This window comes from Botrytis sinoallii (assembly GCF_014898435.1).
Source record: "Botrytis sinoallii strain Bc 23 chromosome Unknown BSIN_015, whole genome shotgun sequence".
Classification (NCBI taxonomy): Eukaryota; Fungi; Ascomycota; class Leotiomycetes; order Helotiales; family Sclerotiniaceae; genus Botrytis; species Botrytis sinoallii.
Genome location: NW_024066042.1, coordinates 1041239 through 1062188, shown reverse-complemented (window position 1 = coordinate 1062188; position 20950 = coordinate 1041239). Strand labels below are relative to the sequence as shown.

General features: G+C 44.4%; 5 protein-coding genes across 5 annotated transcripts; 3 read left to right on the top strand and 2 right to left on the bottom strand.

Moving 5' to 3' along the window:
- Window positions 1–3293: 3293 nt before the first annotated feature.
- Window positions 3294–5470, top strand: EAF02_008293 (uncharacterized protein; the record flags this gene model as incomplete). Its single annotated transcript, XM_038904341.1, has 4 exons — window positions 3294–3386; window positions 3472–3581; window positions 3645–4439; window positions 4498–5470. 4 exons carry the CDS (start codon window positions 3294–3296, stop codon window positions 5468–5470), a joined length of 1971 nt encoding a protein of 656 aa, XP_038756063.1.
- Window positions 5471–6604: 1134 nt separating this feature from the next.
- On the bottom strand, window positions 6605–8931 carry EAF02_008292 (uncharacterized protein; the record flags this gene model as incomplete). The annotated part of the gene is made up of 4 exons (XM_038904340.1): window positions 6605–7100; window positions 7166–8568; window positions 8619–8745; window positions 8795–8931. 4 exons carry the CDS (start codon window positions 8929–8931, stop codon window positions 6605–6607), a joined length of 2163 nt encoding a protein of 720 aa, XP_038756062.1.
- Window positions 8932–9568: 637 nt separating this feature from the next.
- On the top strand, window positions 9569–13077 carry EAF02_008291 (uncharacterized protein; the record flags this gene model as incomplete). Its single annotated transcript, XM_038904339.1, has 4 exons — window positions 9569–9654; window positions 9707–9831; window positions 9880–12784; window positions 12837–13077. 4 exons carry the CDS (start codon window positions 9569–9571, stop codon window positions 13075–13077), a joined length of 3357 nt encoding a protein of 1118 aa, XP_038756061.1.
- An 801-nt stretch (window positions 13078–13878) lies between these two features.
- EAF02_008290 (uncharacterized protein) lies at window positions 13879–18145 on the bottom strand (the record flags this gene model as incomplete). The annotated part of the gene is made up of 3 exons (XM_038904338.1): window positions 13879–16358; window positions 16409–17695; window positions 17740–18145. The coding sequence occupies 3 exons, from the start codon at window positions 18143–18145 to the stop codon at window positions 13879–13881; spliced, it is 4173 nt and encodes a 1390-aa protein (XP_038756060.1).
- A 392-nt stretch (window positions 18146–18537) lies between these two features.
- Window positions 18538–20609, top strand: EAF02_008289 (uncharacterized protein). Its single transcript, XM_038904337.1, has 7 exons — window positions 18538–18718; window positions 18797–18850; window positions 18907–18958; window positions 19011–19064; window positions 19115–19576; window positions 19626–20108; window positions 20163–20609. Exons 1-7 carry the CDS (start codon window positions 18685–18687, stop codon window positions 20335–20337), a joined length of 1314 nt encoding a protein of 437 aa, XP_038756059.1. The 5' UTR covers window positions 18538–18684; the 3' UTR covers window positions 20338–20609.
- Window positions 20610–20950: the final 341 nt, after the last annotated feature.

The following is a 20950-nucleotide window of genomic DNA, read 5'->3' as shown; positions in this document are numbered from 1 at the left end:
CAACCTCATACCTCGTACTTGAAGACATTCGATGACATGTGAAGACATAGTAGGCAGTTTTTTTTGGATCGACGAGACAATCATTGGGCTGATGGTTTTTTCGCTTTCAAAAGATGGGAACCATCAAAAAGATGATGTATCCGTGTCCTTGGACGGCTTGCCAACATATCTTCTGTATGGCATGATCGTGTCGTATTTGGTACTTATCCAACACCTAAGCAGGCTGATTATCAAGCCAAGATATTACAAAAATAGATGTCCGCGCCGTCTTGTGGGGCCATTCCCCGACGCAATAAAAGATAGTTTGTTGCCTTTTCCTAGGAAGCGAATCGAATTGGAAGTTGGCAATCAATTCCCGATGGCGGAATAGTCATGGACCAATTTTTGACGGTCGTCCGGAGAGCACTCTGCGGCTTTTTGCCACTCGCTGTTGCTCATTCGGTCCTGATCTTCGTGTGATGGTCGGACCGAAATCAATCGAATGGAAGTGTCCACCAAAAAAATACATACTTGACGTCAGCATCAGAATCTTTGCGATGTTGCGGTTCCAATCCATGTAAAGAGTGTGATCTAGGTCGGGTATTTCGAAAGATCTTCACTCTTTCTACAAGCCGGATTTGTGGTCTAGAAGCAGTGGGAAGTGTCGTTGAAAATCCCTTCAATACTCTAAATAAACGCTTTGCTAAATGTTCGAGAGCAAGTTTTGCTCTCCAGCCTCCTCCAGCCCTACGTGAACTTTCGACCTTGCGTTCCCCATATCACCAAACCCACCTCATGTCTCCATCTTTATGGCGAATGCATCTATCGATAACATTGCATTAGCAAGCCAACGACCATGATGGCATACTGTGTTGACATTTCTCCTTGCATGAAGCTTGACATGAGAAGAATAGTATGATGACTCAGCGATTTCCTTATTCGTTAGGATTGATGTTACTTCACTATCTCCTCGTATTCCCACATCCACGATTTCTTAGCAGATAACATGCTTGGCAAACGGACGATTGTGTACACTACCTCGAGACTACATACCTAGTCTCCACATGGATGAAGAAAGCCCTACACTCAATCACTCGAGTAGATTCACATGATGAAAACACTAATATTCTGTTTCCTCACTATGATCTCAATTTACATGAGATTAGAAGGATACATATTATTAAGTATACTTAAGGGCTTCAAATTCGTACATATTCCATATCTTGTATCAATAAATGACTGTCTGAATTGATATCGAATTTTGAAAAGAGTTGTTTTATTTTTTGACTTCCCGGGGTTCCGTCCTGCCGGAGGACAACATCTTATCGGAGTGCTGATCCAGCAAACGGGACGGGGACGGGCCACCACGAGTCCACGACACCAAAAAGAGACGAGCTTTTCCGCTAATCGTTACCCGGGGGTGGATAAACGATCTAACAAGATTTTCATCTTCTCTCACTCCAATTGTTCAAGTTCACGATTACGTCGTATCCTAGAGTTCTAATCGCCCACTTATCGTACTTGTAACTTTTGCTTAAGCATACATTTGGTCTCTTCGCATTTGGACGGCTATCACCTACCTAGGGCAATTCGAAATTTGGTACCTGGAGTCTAAGAGAAGGGCAAGGAGGGCGCGGACCAAGAACAACCCAAGCAAAACATTGTCCGCCATGTTAGTAGCGATGACGGTCGCTAGTAGTCAGGTACATGTGAAGCCATTGAGTAAGTATTATCGCAGCGATTGGCCACGAGATGATGGAAAGTACGAGAAACGTTCAGGTGCTAAAGCTGTCAGCGAATGAAAAGGGTGTAACTTTCGGAATAACTCCTAAAGTAAGAATTAGGACATAGAAGTCGGTTACTTCCTCTAACTAGATAGCCATAGGCGTAAAAGGTGTCAAGTAGCTACCTAGTAGGTAAATGGATTTCTTTTCCCCAGTGCGTGGGAAGTCGAAAGTTTTCTCGTGTTGGACTGGACCATCGGATCCAAATAGATATCCTATCAATCAGCTCACCAATGACGCAGATCTGAGCGCACAAGTGGATCATCAAGTGCGGGAAAATAGACTTTGGAAGTCGGGGGAAAAGTGGAAAGAACATCCAATGCAGAGTAGTGGGCGAGCAAAAAGTCGAATGAGACATGGTTCGGAATCCGGAAGAAAGATTTCAGTCTTTCTTTTTTTTTCCATCCTCAATCATTATCATCGTATCAAACCCATTATATCGTTATTCCGGACCTTGGAGTACTTTCTTTTCTTGTCTTGGATATCGAATGAATGATAGTCAAGCTACATCGTTATCTAGTTTGCGTAGTTGTTCGTCCGTTGATATCTTGTGTGGGGTGGTGTACGAAGTTTCCACCCATCTCTTATGCTTAAGAATCAAAAGTCGTTCCGATGTTCATCTCGATTTTACTTACCACTTTCCACCCTCAATCATTCTCATTCTCATTCATAATCCAAGTACAGCCACTTGTAGATGCATACCAAGCCGTAGGCACATGCAGCATGTGCAGTAGTTCCTTCTTCATTTGTGGAGGATCGAAGCTCGTAAAGATTAGATCCAAACTTAAAACTTAAAACTTATACCCAAGTGGTGAGTGGTGAGTAGTGAGTGGTGGAGGGAAAGGTCTGAAGATTGAGGCCTTGATATCGTTGCATAAGCCCAACACTATCGTATGTAGTATCACCCTGCAACTGCTTCGATTGATCATTCAATGAAAGGTGGGCGGCGGGACTTGCCAGAGATCTTGAATGAGGTGCAAAATCTAGGTACGCGAATACCGCAGTAGGATAAGAAATGGCAAGGCAAGTCGTATGGTCGTTCTTTCCCCATTCGCACACGCATAGAACTTGCCTAGTAACCGACTATCTACACTACTTATCACGCCTCCAATACCGGTAGGCAAAGTTTTCGCTGGTACCGACCTTCGTACCTACCGACTTAGTACCAGACTTCACCTTTGACATAATCTTGTCCCGAGTGACTAAATCTCAGAGTGAGGCGACAGAAGATAGAAAAGGAAAGAAGAGAAAGAAAAAAAGAAAAAAGAACACTAATGCATGCATGCAACTCGTACCTGCCTGCTTGCATGAAGTTCGCCAACTACTTAATGACTCTACATCCCATCTTCATCTACCTTTTCTTTCTGTCTTCCTGAAAATCACTCATCAACAATAACCACACTCGTTCAGGTTTGGTTACATCAATCTCATCTTTCAACCTCCCCCTCCATCAACACAATATCTTAATTCCATCCCACTTTCGTTATTGTAATCATACAATCACAGTCGTTGGAGAGAAAATCAGAAAATATGAAGACATTCCAATCGCTTCTCACAGCCTTCGGGCTTCTTGCCGTAGTCAACGGCCAAAAGTACTCCAACGGTACCAATATCGCGTATACGGTAGGTCTTCTCTGATGCTTCATTGATATCAGTTGATATTTCCTGCCCCACCAGATTGCATGTGCTGACACCGCTTCTCTTTCAGACTATCACTACTGATATCTATACAACTGTCTGCCCACATCCCACTACTTTCTCCATGGGAACGAGTACTTATACCGTCACTGCTCCTACTACCTTGACCATCACCGACTGGTATGTTCTTTTGGACCATCAAGGCCGAGAAGCCTTGATCAAAATACTGACGTAACCATCCAGCCCTTGTACATACTCTACCACCATTGATAAAACTGTTCCAACTATCCCAGCATCCTCTTCACACAAACCAAGTAGCTCTGCTCCATCTGCTCCAGCTTCATCGAGTGTTGCCAGCAGCGCTTCCTCGGTCACCACCAGTCATCCAACTGTTCCTCTTAGCACTGGACCAACCACAAAGCCCGTCAAGCCAACAGAGACCGAGCACACAACATGGACCACTTACACCACCGACATTCTTACAACCGTTTGCCCCACTCCAACTACATTAACTTTTGGAACCCAGACATACACTGTCACTAAGTCAACTACTTTGACCATTACCGACTGTCCTTGCACTGTGAGCAAGCCACATCCATCAAGCACCTCGGTCTCAACCAAACCATCTTCAAGCGAGAGCAGTGTCAAGTCCAGTGCTACACCAAAGACTACCGTCATTGTTCCTCCTCATGGCAATGAGACATCTTCTACTTCTTTAGCGCCACCAAAGACTACCGTCGTTATTCCTCCTCATGGCAATGAGACTTCTTCGGCGCCTCCAAAGACTACTGTTGTTGTTCCTCCTCATGGAAACTACACGTCCTCTACTTCTTTAGCGCCACCAAAGACTACTGTTATTGTTCCTCATGGAAACTACACATTCTCTACTTCTTCAACCCCTCCAAAGACTACATCCGTCGTCTGGACCACTACAGTCGTCAGCAGCTACACCACTTATTGCCCATCTCCTACCACCGTTGCCATTGGGAACTTCACTTACACCATCTCATCAGCCACAACCTTGACTGTCACAAAGTGGTACGTTCTTTTTTCTCTTATTTGATGTATCTGAGCCTTACTAACTCTATTTTAATAGCCCTTGCACAGTCAGTTACACCTCAAGTGTTCCAACTGCCAAGCCAACCACCAGTACCACTGTATCCTACTTGACTACATACGTCCCAAGACCAACCACAATCACTATCAGTTCGGTTCCTCACACGATTACTGCCCCAGGAACCATCACTGTCCCAATTGTTTCAATTCCTTCTGTCAAGCCAACTCCAAGTACTATTACCGTGTCTTACTTGACTACATACTGCCCTGCACCAACCACAATCACTATTAGTTCTGTTCCTCACACGATTACTGCCCCAGGAACCGTCACTATCCCAGTTGTCACAGTTTCAGTCGGAACTCCTGTGTATTTTACACCTGTTCCCTCTGTCAAGCCAACTCCAAGTACCATCACTGTGTCTTACTTGACTACGTACTGCCCTGAACCAACTACAATTATTGTCAGCTCAATTCCTCACACAATCACTGCTCCGGGAACTGTCACCATCCCAGTTGTTACTGTTTCCGTTGGCACTCCAGTTCACGAGACCCCAGTTGCCAGCGTTCCAGTTCATGAGACTCCAGTTACTAGCGTTCCAGTTGCTACTGTCCCAGTCCATGAGAGCCCTGTCGCTAGCGTTCCAGTCCATGAAACTCCAATTGCCAGTGTTCCAATCCATGAGACTCCAGTTGCCAGCATTCCAGCTCAAACTCCAGTCGCTAGTGTCCCAGCTCATGAGACCCCTGTTGCCAGTGTCCCAGTCGCCAGTATCCCAGTTCATGAGACTCCTGTCGCTAGTGTTTCCAGTCCAAGGGGACACCGGTTTGCTAGCGTTCCAGTTGCTTCTGTTCCAGCTGCAACTCCTTCTCAAGCTACTACCCTGGTCTCCACACCTGCTACCGTCGGTACTGCCACCGCAACAAGTCCAGCTCAATTCACTGGTGCTGCCATGAAGGTTGATGCTAGTTTCGGTGCTCTTGCCGTAGCTGGTATCGCAGCCTTCTTGTTGTAGGCTTCATGATCATGACTATTTCTTATCTCTCGGAAAATTTTAATGATAACGAGATCACTGGTATCTAGATAGGGTATCTAGAAGGAGGGCGGAGGAGTAAAGGACACAATCATTTTCACGGGTATGGCTAGCACGCTTCCCATTTCCCTTTTCTTTTCTTTAGCTATCGGCGGATCGGATCTTTTTGGAACTCAAAACAAAGTTGCTCATATTGCTCATGTCACGTCCTCGATAATACAAAATTCAGTTCTCAGGTACATATACTATAGTCGTTCGGATACAATGGATCTTTACTTTATACCAAAAAATAATACAAATGAAATTTCGAACCTCCAACCTCCCATGCTTCTTGATATTGTGACTAAAAATCGTTTCATTCATGATAAAATGTGGTGATTAATTTGCTGACGATTAGTTTGCTATCACATTACTGTAGGTACTTATCCAGTGAGATCCCCGTATCAGGGAGTTTACTTAATGAAACTCGATCTCACTCCCTAGCCTCTTATCCTAGGTACCTACATACAAACGTGCCACATTCAAACGATGGGAGAAGCCAGATAGACTTTGAATTTTATAGGTTGGGCAATCAAGGTGATGAATGAAGCCCGATCGAGTATACATTTATCGTAGCATGAGAAGAGATGAGTAAGGTGTAAGCGAAGTGTAAATGATGATGAGAAAATATGATACAATAGTGAGATGGGATGGTGAACTCATGTAATGAAGCAGCGTAGTGTGGTAAAGGTAGTTCTGAGTAGGAAGTAGCTGCTATTATTAATGAGTTTGTATGTATTGAGGAAGGGAAATTTTTTGTTTCGGTTGGAAGGAGATGGGTAAGTGTGAATGGATGGGTGGATGGATGGACGGATGAATAGTGTTTTGTTGTTGAAAGCTCTTGCGGGCAAAAATTCATGGATAGTAAAGAATATCCGATGAGGGGGTACTTGGTGTTGACATTGATATAATTACTAGCAACTACCTAGATGGGTATGACACTAGACACGTCCGTTCGCATCCAATGCGTTCGTAAATAACATAATATTCTTTCCTTCTTTCTTTCTTTCGTCCAAACGCCAAACGCAGAGGTATTCATTCATGTAGACATCAAATATCACGCTCGCAACGTTAACCCTAAGCGCCGCTCCTATAAACCTGACTACCCTGTCCTCGAATAGCAATTGTATCTCTTCTCTGCAGCACGACCAATGCCCTCTCTAGACTCATCTCGCTAAAGCCTCTGCCCTCGCACATTTCGCGCTTGAGGGTTGCGAGAGAAGTGCTCCAGCCGACGGGCAATCGCTTCTTCAATTCTTCTTCCAATCGTGCGACTTCGTCTTGGAGCTCGCGACTTCCTTGTTGCGCGACACCTTGTTGGACGGCGTCCATGGTGGATGCGAGGAAGAGACGGATGGCTTCGTCGACGTGATGTTCGTGCGCGATGGGGGATAGGGAGATTTTGGCGAGGGATTCGGTGATACGGATGATGGCTTCGAGTTGACGGACTGTGATGGGGATGGATGAGCGTTCGTTGGTTGTCATTTCGGTGGCGTGGACTTGTTTGCGGATGGAGACGAAGTGGGAAGAGAGCTTTTCCGAGGCTTCTGGGGAGAGACGTGGGGCGCAACGACTGTGGACTGTTAGTTTTGTATGTTCTAGTTATGTAGGGGATCGGTTTCTAGGAATAATGCGTACGATTTACAGTAGCTGATGTATCTCTTCATCTTTTCAACTGGAATCTCAGACTCGGCTTGTTCTTCCCTTCCTCTACCACCCATGTGAACGTTCATAACGTGCCTTGCCATTTTTTCATCTTTGCCTCTTTCGTGCTCATCCTTGACAATGAATATCATATCGAAACGCGACAAAATTGTGGTTTGGAAATCGATGTTCTCTCCTGGTGATTTGAGATCATCATAACGTCCAAAAATAGGATTGGCTGCAGCGAGGACCGAAGTTCGTGCATTGAGAATTGTGGTGATACCCGCTTTAGCTATCGAAATAGTTTGTTGTTCCATAGCTTCGTGAATGGCTACTCGATCTTCGTCACGCATTTTATCGAACTCATCAATACATACTACACCTCCATCTGCAAGGACCATAGCTCCTCCTTCGAGGTAGAATTCTCGGGTTGAGTGATCACGTTGAACGGAGGCGGTAAGACCAGCGGCTGAAGAACCTTTTCCAGATGTATAAATGGCGATTGGAGCGACCTTTTCGACGAATTTTAAGAGTTGAGATTTGGCAGTTCCAGGGTCACCGAGAAGAAGAACGTTAATATCACCTCGGAGTTTCATACCATCAGGAAGAATCTTTTTGGATCCACCTAACAGGAGACATGCTATCGCTTTTTTGATATCGTTGTTACCGTAAATAGATGGGGCAATACAGGAAGCAAAGACACTGTAAAGATCAGGTCTGCGTGACATTTCGAGAAATTCTTGTTCTTCCTCTTCCGAGAATACTGCATTTCCTTTTGCAGTGTGGTCAACATCGCTATGTATACCAACTGCCCTCAAGTATGGAGTTCGAATGGCAACAGCCGAAGTGGTAGAAGAGCCTTTCGTGTTCTTGTTTTGATAAATAGAAAAAATGCCGGTGATCATACATCTCGTACCAGGTACCACTCTATTTGTCAAATATCTATCGGTGGAAATAAGAACATGTCGTGGCAGTTCTCCCACAGGGACCTGATCTGGAGCTTCCTGAAGCTTAATAATTTGTTGATCAACGAATTGGGAAGATTCATGAACAACCACATACGGATCCATGGGACAAGGTGGATCTCCAGGCATCTTTTGCCTATCGCATATTCTGGGCAATGAAACACCAGAAAATCCGCCATTTACTGGTAATATCTTTGTAGAACGACAATTCCGACATTGTATATTTAGTGCTGTTGCTTTCGAGGACAGTACTGATGCTCCTATAACGATACCTGGTACTCGTACAAGTCGGGATATGGCGAGGGCGTCCAAGTCTCGAATTGAAATCTCTGAAGCTGTGGAGTGAAGGAGGAGTTGATGCTCGGGAAGGACAATATCTCTATCCGAGGGGTATACGATTCGATGTGTACATTTCTTCAATGCGCTTTCGAACTGTGTATGCGTTAGACGTAGCTTGCGGATACTCTGGAGGGGTTTGTTACAAGGGGTATAATCTCTGCAGGTTCTGTCGCAAGTCGGTGTGCAAGCTCTTCATTAAAGGATATCAAATGCCCAACATCAACGTCGCAAAAGTATTGTTTTAACAGAACATTTTCTCGGATTTGATCTCTATGTGGACTTATTAGCAGGATATCGCAGACAGTGAATTGCTTCCTACCTGTAGATGAAGGCATTGTCAATGCGGAACTGAAGAATAAATTGTTCTAGTTGAGATTGCACTTGACCTCTTGTATCTTCATTGTCGCCATACTCAGGAGGTAAAACACTCAGAGAAAATACAGATTGACGATCCATCTTATTGTCGGTATATTTTTGTGGTGTTGAATATGAAATTGCGGGGCTATTGGCAGTGTTGATATTTGATCTGTTGTCCTGCTGTTGCTAAGTGGGCAGATCCTGAGGTTTTTGATAAGACGCGTTTCTCCTTTTTTGAACGCGACCGATTCGTGTAAAGTGGTTGCATGGAACTGCTCACTAGCCACAGTTTAAACCTCACCAGCTCTAGCCTCGACGCTCAGCCTCATCATCCCGACAGACCAATCAAATGATGATAACGAATATCGTTGTATCAACGGAAGGCTGAAAGAACGGAAACATCAATGAACCTTCGTACAAATGGAACAATCAATGAATTAATGAACATGCAACTTGTACGCTTCTACGATATGCCAATTTTGATACACTCTTTCCCTCAGCTTTCCTTTTACCAGCAATGATACCCCCATAACGATTGGTTTGTCGACAAATTCGTGTTGACTACTAAATAGCTTACGAATGCGCCTCCGTGGCCTGTATTAAATAGTTTGAAGGAAGGCTTTCTCTTGGCTACTTTTTAATTCGCTTCTCTGCTGTTGCCGGTTATAGATTGAGATTGCGCGGCTGTGGGGGAGGTTGAGGCTCGTTGTGTGGTGATCAATACATAATTAGAACCATGGATCATTCCCCGGCATCGCGGTTTTCTGTGGAGAATCTTTCCCCTACTTCTCCTGGAGGTCGGAATGAATATCCTTTCCCAAGGTTTGTTGCGCAACCCAGAATCAAGTGAGATCAAAATGCTGATGACAGGCAGACCAGGTTCCTCCAATAGCAGACTTTATCCAAGGCGCGGGTCGACAGCTAGCTCGATACATTCGATAGGGGGGACATTGGATTCGGTCTCACAATGGCACGGGTTCAATGAATCTGGGCAGAACGGTATGTTTTGAGAACGGACGGGGAAACTAAGAAACTAACAAATGCAAGCTATATCTACTTTACTCCAACCACCGATCGTTCGAACTGGCCTTATTCCCCACACTTCTGCCCCCGCATCGAGTGCACATAAACCTCCGACTGCTCGAGATATACCCCCAGTAACTCTCACAAATATACCCCATGTCGACCCTTCGGAATTTAAGTCGTATTTAACCCAGGTAGGGGCAACTTATGATGCTTTACAAAGAGCGAAAGAGAATGAGGAAGAGGGGGGAACTCAATTGCTACGGAAAGGCAACAAGGCGGACGATTTTGCGGATATCCTAGAATTTGACGTGCGGACACCAAGACTTTCTAGGAAGTCTTCTCTAGCTTCTCTTGCATCGTTGGACACTCCTTCGGGATCGGCTCGGAAAAAGTCAAGCAGCGGAAGAAGAGCTTTACATGCGCCGACTCCCATTTCCACAGTTCCCAGCGTGTATTTTGAGGAGGACTTCCATTTAGAAAACCCTAGAACTTTTGACGTTGTCAGCGAACGCTCAGAGGTTATCCGGCCGACTACCGGCTCTCCGGATGAACGTCGAGCAAGCAATGGCTCCATAATTAACCCCAGAAAGGCACTAGCTACGAACGCTATTCTACAAGAGAAGTTATCATGGTATATGGACACTATTGAGGTGCATCTAATATCTTCAATATCTACAGCCTCAACTTCTTTTTTCGCGGCATTGGGATCGTTGAGAGAACTTCATTCTGAAGCAGCAGTTTCCGTAGAGAGGATCAAAACACTGAGAAAGGAATTGGAAGAGTTAGATGAAGAAATGGCTGTGGGTGGATTAAAGATTGTAAATCTGCAAAGAAGGAGAGAGAATCTGAAGCAATTGAACGATGCAGTTCAGCAACTGAAACAAATAGTAAATGCCGTTGCGAGTTGTGAATCAATGGTGGAGAATGGTGATGTGGAGCAGGCGTTAGATGCCATCGACGCGCTGGAGAAACTTATCGCAGGTGAGGAGATGCTGAGCAAACCAGGCCAGCATAAGATACAACTCCGAGACTTGAGAGGTGCCATTGCTTTGCAAGGAGTGAACAACGATTTGGATGTTTTGCGCTACCGAATTGGAAAAAGCTTCGAGTCTAGGTTTCTTCAAGCGCTACTTGGTGATCTTAGACGACATGTTGATACGGTGTCTGCCGAGGATACACTACAGCGTTGGAGCAATGCATCTTTAAGATCAAGAGGCAATCACAGTCGCGAAACATCGTCGCAACAGCCTACATATCTTACTGTTCCTGACCAATTTCGGACAGAATTGTTATCGAACCTAGGCGGCTTGTATAGGGCAAAATGTACTTCGGTTGCAACTTCTGCGTTCAGAGAGGCCGTGTTGCGAGAGGTGCGAAATATTATTCGACGCTTCCTTCCTAGTTCTAATGATGACGATACCGATTCTATGATGTCGGCGTCCACGGTTGGAGGTGCTAGGCAAAAGAACCAACAAGAGAAGTCTATGATATTAGCTCGCAATTTACGTTCATTAGATCCAGATGACGCTGAAGAGCTCCTAAAGAAAACCTACATCCAAGTTGGCGAGACTTTAAGAAGGCTGGGAACTCAAGTGAAGGTACTTTTAGATGTCACTAGTACTCTTGGAGATCCTGACACTCCCGGGGGAGTTAAATCGCCACCAAGAAGTCCAGTTATAGGGTCAATAAATGCTAGAATGAGCCCCAGCCTAAGGGGTAATTCTGGTAGAGAGCTGCAAGAAGAAATGCACCAGACGCTAGATATGTCTAATCTTCTCGGACAAGCCGTCGATATTGCTCAAGATAAAATAGTCAAGGTTCTGAGAGTAAGGACAGAACAAAGCACTCATCTTTCGGTTGAAAGGTTTCTAAGATATTTCACGCTGAACTTACTTTTCGCAAATGAATGCGAAGCTGTATCAGGTAGAAGTGGAACTTCACTAAAAAATGTGGTAAATGGCCACATCAAAGATTACGTCCAACAACTAGGCGAATCAGAGCGGCAAAGTCTTGCCACAGGCATGGAAGCAGATCCTTGGAATGCCAAAGATTTCACTGATGAAGATAAGGAACTCTTGTCTAGAATACTTTCCGCAAGCACGCAAGATGTCGAAGCCTGGAGCTCTGGTAGCAAAGTATGGCAGCCTTGTACTGATTCATCCCCCGGGACTCAAACTTTCCTCACGCCCCCATCGAATGGTAACCAAAAAAATGGAACATCGACACCCAATTCTACCTCTGTACCTAGTAAAGCTCAAACTCGTTCAGCAGTCGTTGATGATCAATCGTACATCCTCCCCATATCTGCAATTCTTTGTCTCCACGGTCTCGCCACTCTTCTTCACCTTAATACTGGCATTCCATCCATGACCTCCGAAATCGCTACATCGATACTTTCCTACCTAACTCTATTCAATTCCCGCGTACAGCAACTGATTCTTGGTGCCGGGGCCACCACTACCGCAGGTCTTAAGAATATAACCACCAAACATCTCGCTCTCGCCGCTCAGGCCACTTCTTTTATATCTGTTCTCATTCCATACATTCGTGAATACGTTCGACGTAATGCCGGAACAGGCTCTTCAGTTTCTGTTCTCATGGGCGAGTTTGACAAGATCCGCCGCGCGTATCTTGAACATCAACAGTTGATCTACGATAAATTCCTCAACATCATGTCTGGAAGAGCAACTGCCCATATCAAAAGCATGAAGATGATTAATTGGGATGACGGGACTCGGGATGCTCCTATCAATACATATATGGAAACGATGACGAAAGAGACGCTTACGTTGCATAAAGTTTTGAACAAGCATCTCCCTGACATGACTGTGAATATGATTATGGAACTGGTGTTCAAAAGTTTTAGAGAGCAATTGGGGAAGGCCTTCGGGGATGTGGTTCTAGGAAGTGAAGATGCCAAGGCCCGGTATGTCAATTTCTTTTTTGCTCTGATATTCAAGCGACTAACGATTAAATAGAATGCTTTGCGATGCACAATACTTTAAAACGCGTATAGGAAGTCTTGATGGCGCAAATGATGCAGGTGATTATATCATTAAAATCGTACAAGATAAGAATGTTCCAAGGAACCCAACTCCGCCTTTGCCAGCGACTATAGCACCTCCTGACACCCAGACCACTCCTCCGACCGAAGAAGCGCAACCAGTGGCAGAAAATGGGAATGGGGACGGGAACAATAGCGCAAATGGGAATATCTAAAAGTCAAAACCCTTAGTTTTTATAGAACGAGAACGTTCTTCATAACCACGTTGTAATCCATCCTTATCTTATTCAACGAAGAAAGTGGTGAAATGAAGCAAATGGGCGAATTAAGAAAGGAGTAACGGAATTGTAGATAGATATCCCGGTCTCCTTGATATAATCGAGGACGTGTTGTATATTAGCGATTGTTAGGGATTAGTCGATCGTACGATTGTACAGTGGCTTTAAATAATCGATGACCAATTTCACTAGTGGTTAAGGTGGTGTTCGTTCAAATCCGAATTTCGACTTCATTAGCACTGTATCACGATTGACTACAATATCTTGCTACGTGGAACAAGAAGAGAGGAAAACCTTAAGCATTCACGCGATCTGGCTTGCAATTTATGGTAGAGTTTAGAGATTTGATTCTCTGTATATCTAACTTTTTTCTCTCGATTTAATATCATTCACCCCCTTCCATACCACCGATTCGTATCTTCCCCAAAACATACCAAAGAATAATTGGTTGTTACTGCGCGCTCTTTGCATTCGAAGTCCATTGACCGTCTTCTACGTCTGATATATCCGATCAAATCATGATGCATAGTGATAATACAAGCAAAACGTAACCATCCCACTCGTGAAATCGTTAATCTAGTCTCGTAAATATACCAACCGAAAAACAGACCACTAGTTTCCGTTTTTCCCGATATATTATGCCATGTAACATCGTGAAAATCCTATGCCATCCCAGTATCGCCATGCTTTTCCAGAAATACCAATGAAGAAAAAGTCGAGAACCAAAATATTGCAAATCTAAGCTTGTGGAGGATGTGGATTACCACCTCGACCCCTCGAAGCACCGCGGCCCCTACCACCTCGGCCTCTACCTCTTCCTCGTGAATCCAACGCAGATGGAGGAGGAACGTTGTTATATGCTACGTTGCCGGCTGCAGGGCTACCACCTCTAGCCGCTGCAAACGCATTTCCACGACCTCGGGTGCCATTGGCATTTCCGGTAGTATTCACGGGTGTCGTGTCTCGAATAACCATGCTGCTGTGAATAGCCGGCGTAGCATTATCACCAGAATTTCCGTTGGTGCTTCCATTAGTAAATCCACCACGGCCACGTCCACCACGGGGTGTGAAATTTCCACGATGGCCTGAGACAGCACCACGGAAAGAGCCTCGCAGTGGAGGGGGTGGTCCAGACTCTCTGTATTGTTGACCTCGTCCATAACCATAGCCGCCATTGGCTGTCAAAGGCGTGCTAGTTGGAGCGGGTCGTTTCTCGGCAGCAGCTCTAGAACCTGCAATCAATTGCTTGTTGGTAAGATTCAATACACTAGCAATTGGCACGGTGGAGCCACGGAATGGGGAACATCGTTCTCCAAGAGTTGTGCCACTCATGAAAGTAACGTCGAATAAAACATCGAGTAGAGTGGTGCGTGGAGTGCGGGAGATTCCAACAACAGTACCACGTGTTGCGATTGGAACGCGACCTGAATCTGCGACATAAACGACACGATCACCCAAAGCAAATTTCTGGTTGCCGCAACGATGTTCAGCATCAGATGGTTTTAAGAGGGCACCTCGTGGAACAGCCTTCAAGGTTGTTCGTTGAGGTTGAGGGCCGTTTACCAAAGCATGTTGGGCCGCTTGTTCAATGGCCATTACGGTATCAGAGTCAAGCTGCTCAGCATCTAGAGGCACTTTTTCAAAGTTCTTGGACTCGATGGTTTTAAGCCATGCCACAATCTCCTTGATACTAGCACCAGGGAAGTCGGACTCCTCATAATCGTTTCCTTGAGGCTTTCTTTGGATACCAGCAAAGAAATGAGGAAATTTGGTCATGTAAGTGCTGATGAGTTCGATAGCTTTGTTGCTAAACTCCCAGCCATTATCAGCTCGTCGAGAATAACCCAGAACTTTGAGTTTCTTGCCCTCAAATTTAAGGTTCAATCCTAAATTGACGCGGAGTTGACCCACGGCGGATACTTGGAAAGATGAAGTAATCTTGCTGAGTACCAAAGGGTGCAACCCTAGCATTTTAGCCACTGCAAAGGATGGCGTATACTGAGTAGTATTCTTGGAATCGTGAACAATGTTTCTGCCAAATTCCACTTCTTTCCCCTTGATCGTTGACAATGATATTTGCAGTTTGTGATCTGTATGACCTTCAACCAGTCCTGGTCGGCCATAATTGAAGTCTCCAAGGAAAAATATTCTGTCATCAACAGGAAACTCTTCTTCCACAGGCAAAGCCGCTTTCTCTAAGAATCGCTGATCTTCGCTGATCACTTCATCCACTACAACTTGCGAAGCATATTCTGTGTCCTGGCCAGGTATAACAGCATATTCTTTGATGGTCGCACCGTCATCCATCTTTTTCAAGCCTTTCAGCATCTCCACATGAGTTAGAGACTCTACTGGTCCAATGATTATACCAAGGCGTTTGCTATAGGTACTTTCTATTCTCTCAGCTTTCTTGCGGAAGTCATCAATCTCGCGAGGTCCGTGAGGCCTAGTAATAGGTTGACCACTGGTATCTTCGGAAGGTAGATAATCGAACAATTCGTCAGAAACTTTGACAACTTTACCTTCCTGCAAGAAAGGATAGCCAACAAATACTCTTTTACCAAGTTTCTGTTGTGCTGTCTTGACATTGGTACGAATCTCATAATCTTCAATTGTGACAACCATACTTTCATTACGGCTGTCTGACTGGAAAACGTTGACCCCATGGAAGCCCAATGTTGCATTGTATGGAAGATAGCCCAAACTTGGGAATCCAGCTAGAGATGCTGACCCAAGCTTGGCTCCATCCATGAGACCATGGTAGAAATCCAAACCCTCTATAGTCGGCAAGTCGAAAATATTCTCAACACAGTGGCAGTGGGGAATATCCGGAAAGATACCTGTCAATGAAGATGGATAGGTGAAATCGACATCTGGGTCATAAGTGAACTTCAAGGAGACTCCGAACTCATTCCTAAACTTCTCGGCATCACTCAATAAATTGTTCTTCGTAGCCATAGCATCCAATAATCGCTTTTCATCGATGAATGGAATCTTGACCACAGCTTCCCACTCCATCTTCTTTCCGTTCATATCTAGCTCAAAGTCTCGGGGATAGAAGTCGATGATAGGAGAAGCGGGATTTGTCATGAGATCGTGATACACTGTTGGTACAATCTTCTTACTACGATCCGGTAGCACACCCATAAGTTGCTCAAATGGATGAAATGGCTGACCAAGCTTGAAATTGACATCGGCTTTGAGTCCTTTTATGACATCTGATGATATTGTTAGCTTAGCAACAAAAAATTACAGAGAGGATACTTACCAGAAATCATCGGCGAGTAGTGATATTGGTAATACCACGGCCACGATACGACACCACGATAGTAGTAGTAAAGAACCCATTGCAAACCCTGGACGTAATTCTCGCATAGTTTCGTCAACTCAGTTTCGTTCTTTCGGTCCCATTCAAACTTGCCCTCATAATATTTGTCCTTCCACTCTTGAAACTTCTCTTCGTATTTGCGGTCCATCTCAGCTTGTGCTTGTTCCTTAGAAACGTCGAGAACTTCTGCTTTGTCGTATTGTTTAACAACTCGCATAATGGCAAATTGAGATTCTTCCTCTTCTTCATCGTCATCCTCTTCTTCGTCGGCACCGAGCTTAGCAGGGAACGAGAGTTGCATGTGACGTTCACCGTCATCATTCTGTACCGTCTTCCATTCTAGGTGCAGACTCTCTGCTAGGTCTTGCGCAAATTTTCTATCTGCTGCGGGAAGCTTGTCGGATAAATCCAGTGCTTCTGGACCTCTCTTTTGAACATAGGATCTGACCTGTTTCCATATTTGTTGCTGTGCAGTCGTCATAACAAGCTTGCCCTTGTTTTTACCTTTTACCATGACGTCCTCCTTGGACATTTGTTTAGCCTTGAACCATGATGAATCCGAACTCTCAGATTCGAAAAATCTGTACTCAACATGAGATAGCTCCTCAAGCAAGATTGCCAGTCGGCTCATGTTAATAACACCTCCCTCATTGATATATCCGCCACCCTTAGGTAGAACGGTCTTGTACACCTTGAACATCAACGCCAATGCTCCTTCGTTGATGTGCAAATTAGGAAGATTCGGTAGGAAATCATTGCCAACAAAGAACGCCATGAGGATGAAATCATCAATTACGCGCTCGAGGTCGAATGGAAACCCTAGAACTCCCTCTTCCTTTAACTCCTGAAATTCCAATTCTAAGTACTCTCTAACAATGCACAGATGCATCAGATAGAAATTTTGATGCTCCAACTCCTTTGACTTGGCTTTACTCTGCCTACCAAAAGTAACTTCTTCACGAAGGAGGCAAAAGTGAGGGTCATGACTCAACAATCCCAACATAATCAAGTCCGCATCCAAACCATAAAGACAATGGCGTCTATTAGGATCGTAATCCGGTTGTGCTTTCTTGAGGCGAATGTACTCCATAATTTTGTGCTCTCCCTCTCCTGGAACCTCATGCCCTGAGAGCACAATCTCGGTTCCTTGCCAATCCACATCCTCTGAGATCTTCTTTGCGATAAAATATTTTAGTTGAAGGGTCAACTTTTGCATAAACTCCGTGCCTAATTAATTAGCTTTATAACATTATATTTCCCAAGCTGCTTACCCGGCGTAATGGAATTGCTGTCAAACGCCTCCTCTTTTGGCATTTCCTTTCCTTCTCGAATTGCCTTCTCTCTAGCATTCTCGACATCCAATGCCGTTCTAAATCTTCGAGCTCGCTGTTGATTCATCTTTGCGCGAGGAGCCACTCCATCCACGGCCATGAAGAACAGCTGCTTTGGCTTGATCTTTCCGTAGAGATGCTCGATGTAATTGAAAATTGCAATGAACATTTGCTCCTCTGTCATACGAAAGGTCGCATCGTCTGAGTCTTTGTGGGTACAGTTATGAATAATACCATTCATATCCAGATACAGACAGTCGAATTCTGGTATTCTATTCTCCGCAATCAACTGCGAGATCGAGGGATACCTCTCGCTCATCCATCTGAAGAACTTTGGGACACCCATGATGTAAAAACGATACGCAGAATGCGCGGGACGATTGTATGTTGTAGATAGTTTGCGATTTGAAGTTGATATTTGTTGAAGTGGCGCACTTTGCTTCAACCAGAAAGTGAAGACGAGGGGCGCAAATAGCTACAAACAGGGCTATTGTAGGGCGGATATTTGGTTCTTCTTTTTCTGTCGACAGCCACGGATGGCTTGGTGAGGGTGGTAAAATAATGAGAAATAATCTCTTCAAGGAATCAAGAAAAGAATTAAATCAACTTCGCTCGAGGACATCAACAACAAGCTCTCCCACTACTCACACTAACGTCACGATTGACGCTAGCGGCCGACTGGGCCGATCCGGAGCTATAAACGACCCACCTAATGCGCGCTTTTGGAGCGCGTCTTCCCAGTAAATTTAGTGCAATATACGGTACCAGAAGGTATTCGCAGAGCTACCATTTTTAACTTTTCGATATTTTTGAGCGCTTTTGACAACACGAAGTGGAATTTTACAACAAACTCCAAAGGTTCTCGAGCAGGAAATAACCGCCAGTATGGCCCCTCAATCGGAAGATCCTGATGTGAACAGTAAGTTTTGCTTTTGCGGTGCAGCGCATTCCATTCTGTAAGCTGAATCTTGTAGAGACTTGCTAATGAATGCGAAAGTGAATCAATCAGTAGATGATAATGAAGATATGGAACAAAAGATTATCAATGAGGGTACTAATCTGATCTTGCCCCAAGAAATGAGGGATCATAACTAAGCTTGCGATCAGAGTACAAAACATGGAAGAAGAATAGCCCTTTCCTCTACGATATGATTTTAAGGTAGATCTATCATACGACTATTCAAGCCAGATATCAACTAACAGTCTACTAGCACTGCGCTCGAATGGCCTACCTTGACAACTCAATGGTTTCCCGATGTTAAAGAGTATGTTCAATCGAGTTGTTTCGGTTGTCAACATTACTAATAAATTCTAGACCAGCAGGAAAGAACTATTCCGTCCACAGACTTCTTATTGGTACTCATACCTCGAACGGCGCACAGAACTATCTACAAATTGCCAATGTCGAGTTGCCAAAAAATGTCACCCCAAACCATGTTGATTACGATGAGGATCGAGAGGAGATTGGAGGTTATGGAAAATCATCATCTGGGGAACAGGCAGCGATCAAAATGACCATCGAACAAAAGATCGATCATCCGGGAGAGGTTAACAAAGCCAGATACCAACCACAAAACCCAAATATTATAGCTACTATGTGTGTTGATGGCAGAGTTTTGATCTTCGATCGTACCAAGCACAGCAGCCTTCCCAAAGGCGTTGTCAGCCCACAAGTTGAGCTTATAGGACACAAGAAGGAGGGATTTGGTCTAGGCTGGAACCCACACGTTGCTGGTGAACTTGCGACTGGTAGCGAAGACAAAACAGTCCGATTATGGTAGGTCAAACAGGTTTCGAAATCCAAAGCTCTACTGACTTGGCAATAGGGATCTCAATACTTTACAGGTGAACGACAACAAACTGAAGTCGAGTAAAATTTACACCCACCACACTTCCATCGTCAATGATGTCCAATATCACCCCTCCCACAAATCTCTGATTGGAACAGTCTCAGATGATTTGACTTTACAAATCCTCGATATCAGACAACCAGATACAGATAAATCAGTCAGCACAGGCAAAGGTCACACTGATGCCATCAACGCACTCGCTTTCAACCCTGCATCAGAATTTGTCCTGGCTACCGCATCAGCAGACAAGACCATTGGTCTTTGGGATCTGAGAAATCTCAAAGAGAGGCTTCATACACTGGAAGGCCACATGGATGCTGTTACTTCGCTTGCTTGGCACCCAACTGAAGAGGCTGTATTGGGAAGTGGCAGTTATGATCGCAGAGTTATTTTCTGGGATCTTAGCAGAGTTGGGATGGAGCAATTACCAGATGATCAGGATGATGGACCACCTGAGTTGTAAGTACTCCATTCCTGTATTTTGGAGTAGTAAGAGATTCTAATCCGCTTTAGATTATTTATGCACGGAGGTCATACAAATCATCTTGCTGACTTTAGCTGGAACCAAAATGAACCATGGGTAGTATGTAGCGCAGCAGAAGACAATCTAATTCAAATATGGAAGGTCTCAGAAGGAATTGTAGGAAAGGACATTGAGGAAATTCCCATGGATGAACTGGAGCACTAAATTTGAATGTGGAGAATGAGGCAATGGGAAATGGGACAGCCCGGATAGGAAGAACATATTGAAATACCCGAGCGTTGTCAAATGTATGAATGAATGGTAGAAGAAAGAATCGAAAGGGAGTTTGCGCTTTTTTTACAGTCGGTCGCGGCGTTGACTTGACGTAGGTTCGTTGGCTAGTTGGTTGATAGGTGATAATGATAAATATGTCTCAATATAATGGCGTAGTTCAAAGGAACTAGGATGTAATTCAGTGTTCGAAATTACTCACATATTGATGGCTTTTATTCACGTTGCTTCATCTACACACGTATAAATTCGAACCTGAAATATACTGAGTAAGAATGGTAATCTTACTTGTAGATAATGAAGTACGTAGTATTTATGTGTATCAGTATCACCTGAAGCTTCTTACCTTTTCCAACGAAGTATATATAGAGCACTAAGGTGCGAAGTTTCACTCTTTAAAACTTGGGGGGAGATAGGGCGAAAATGACTCTATGGGGGAACATATTAGAATAGAGGATAGGGTTGGTAGCGATGGGGCTTCCATGCCCTCAGTGACAGGAGATTTGTTGCATGCAGGTGAACACTCATAATATTGATTGACTTTTTT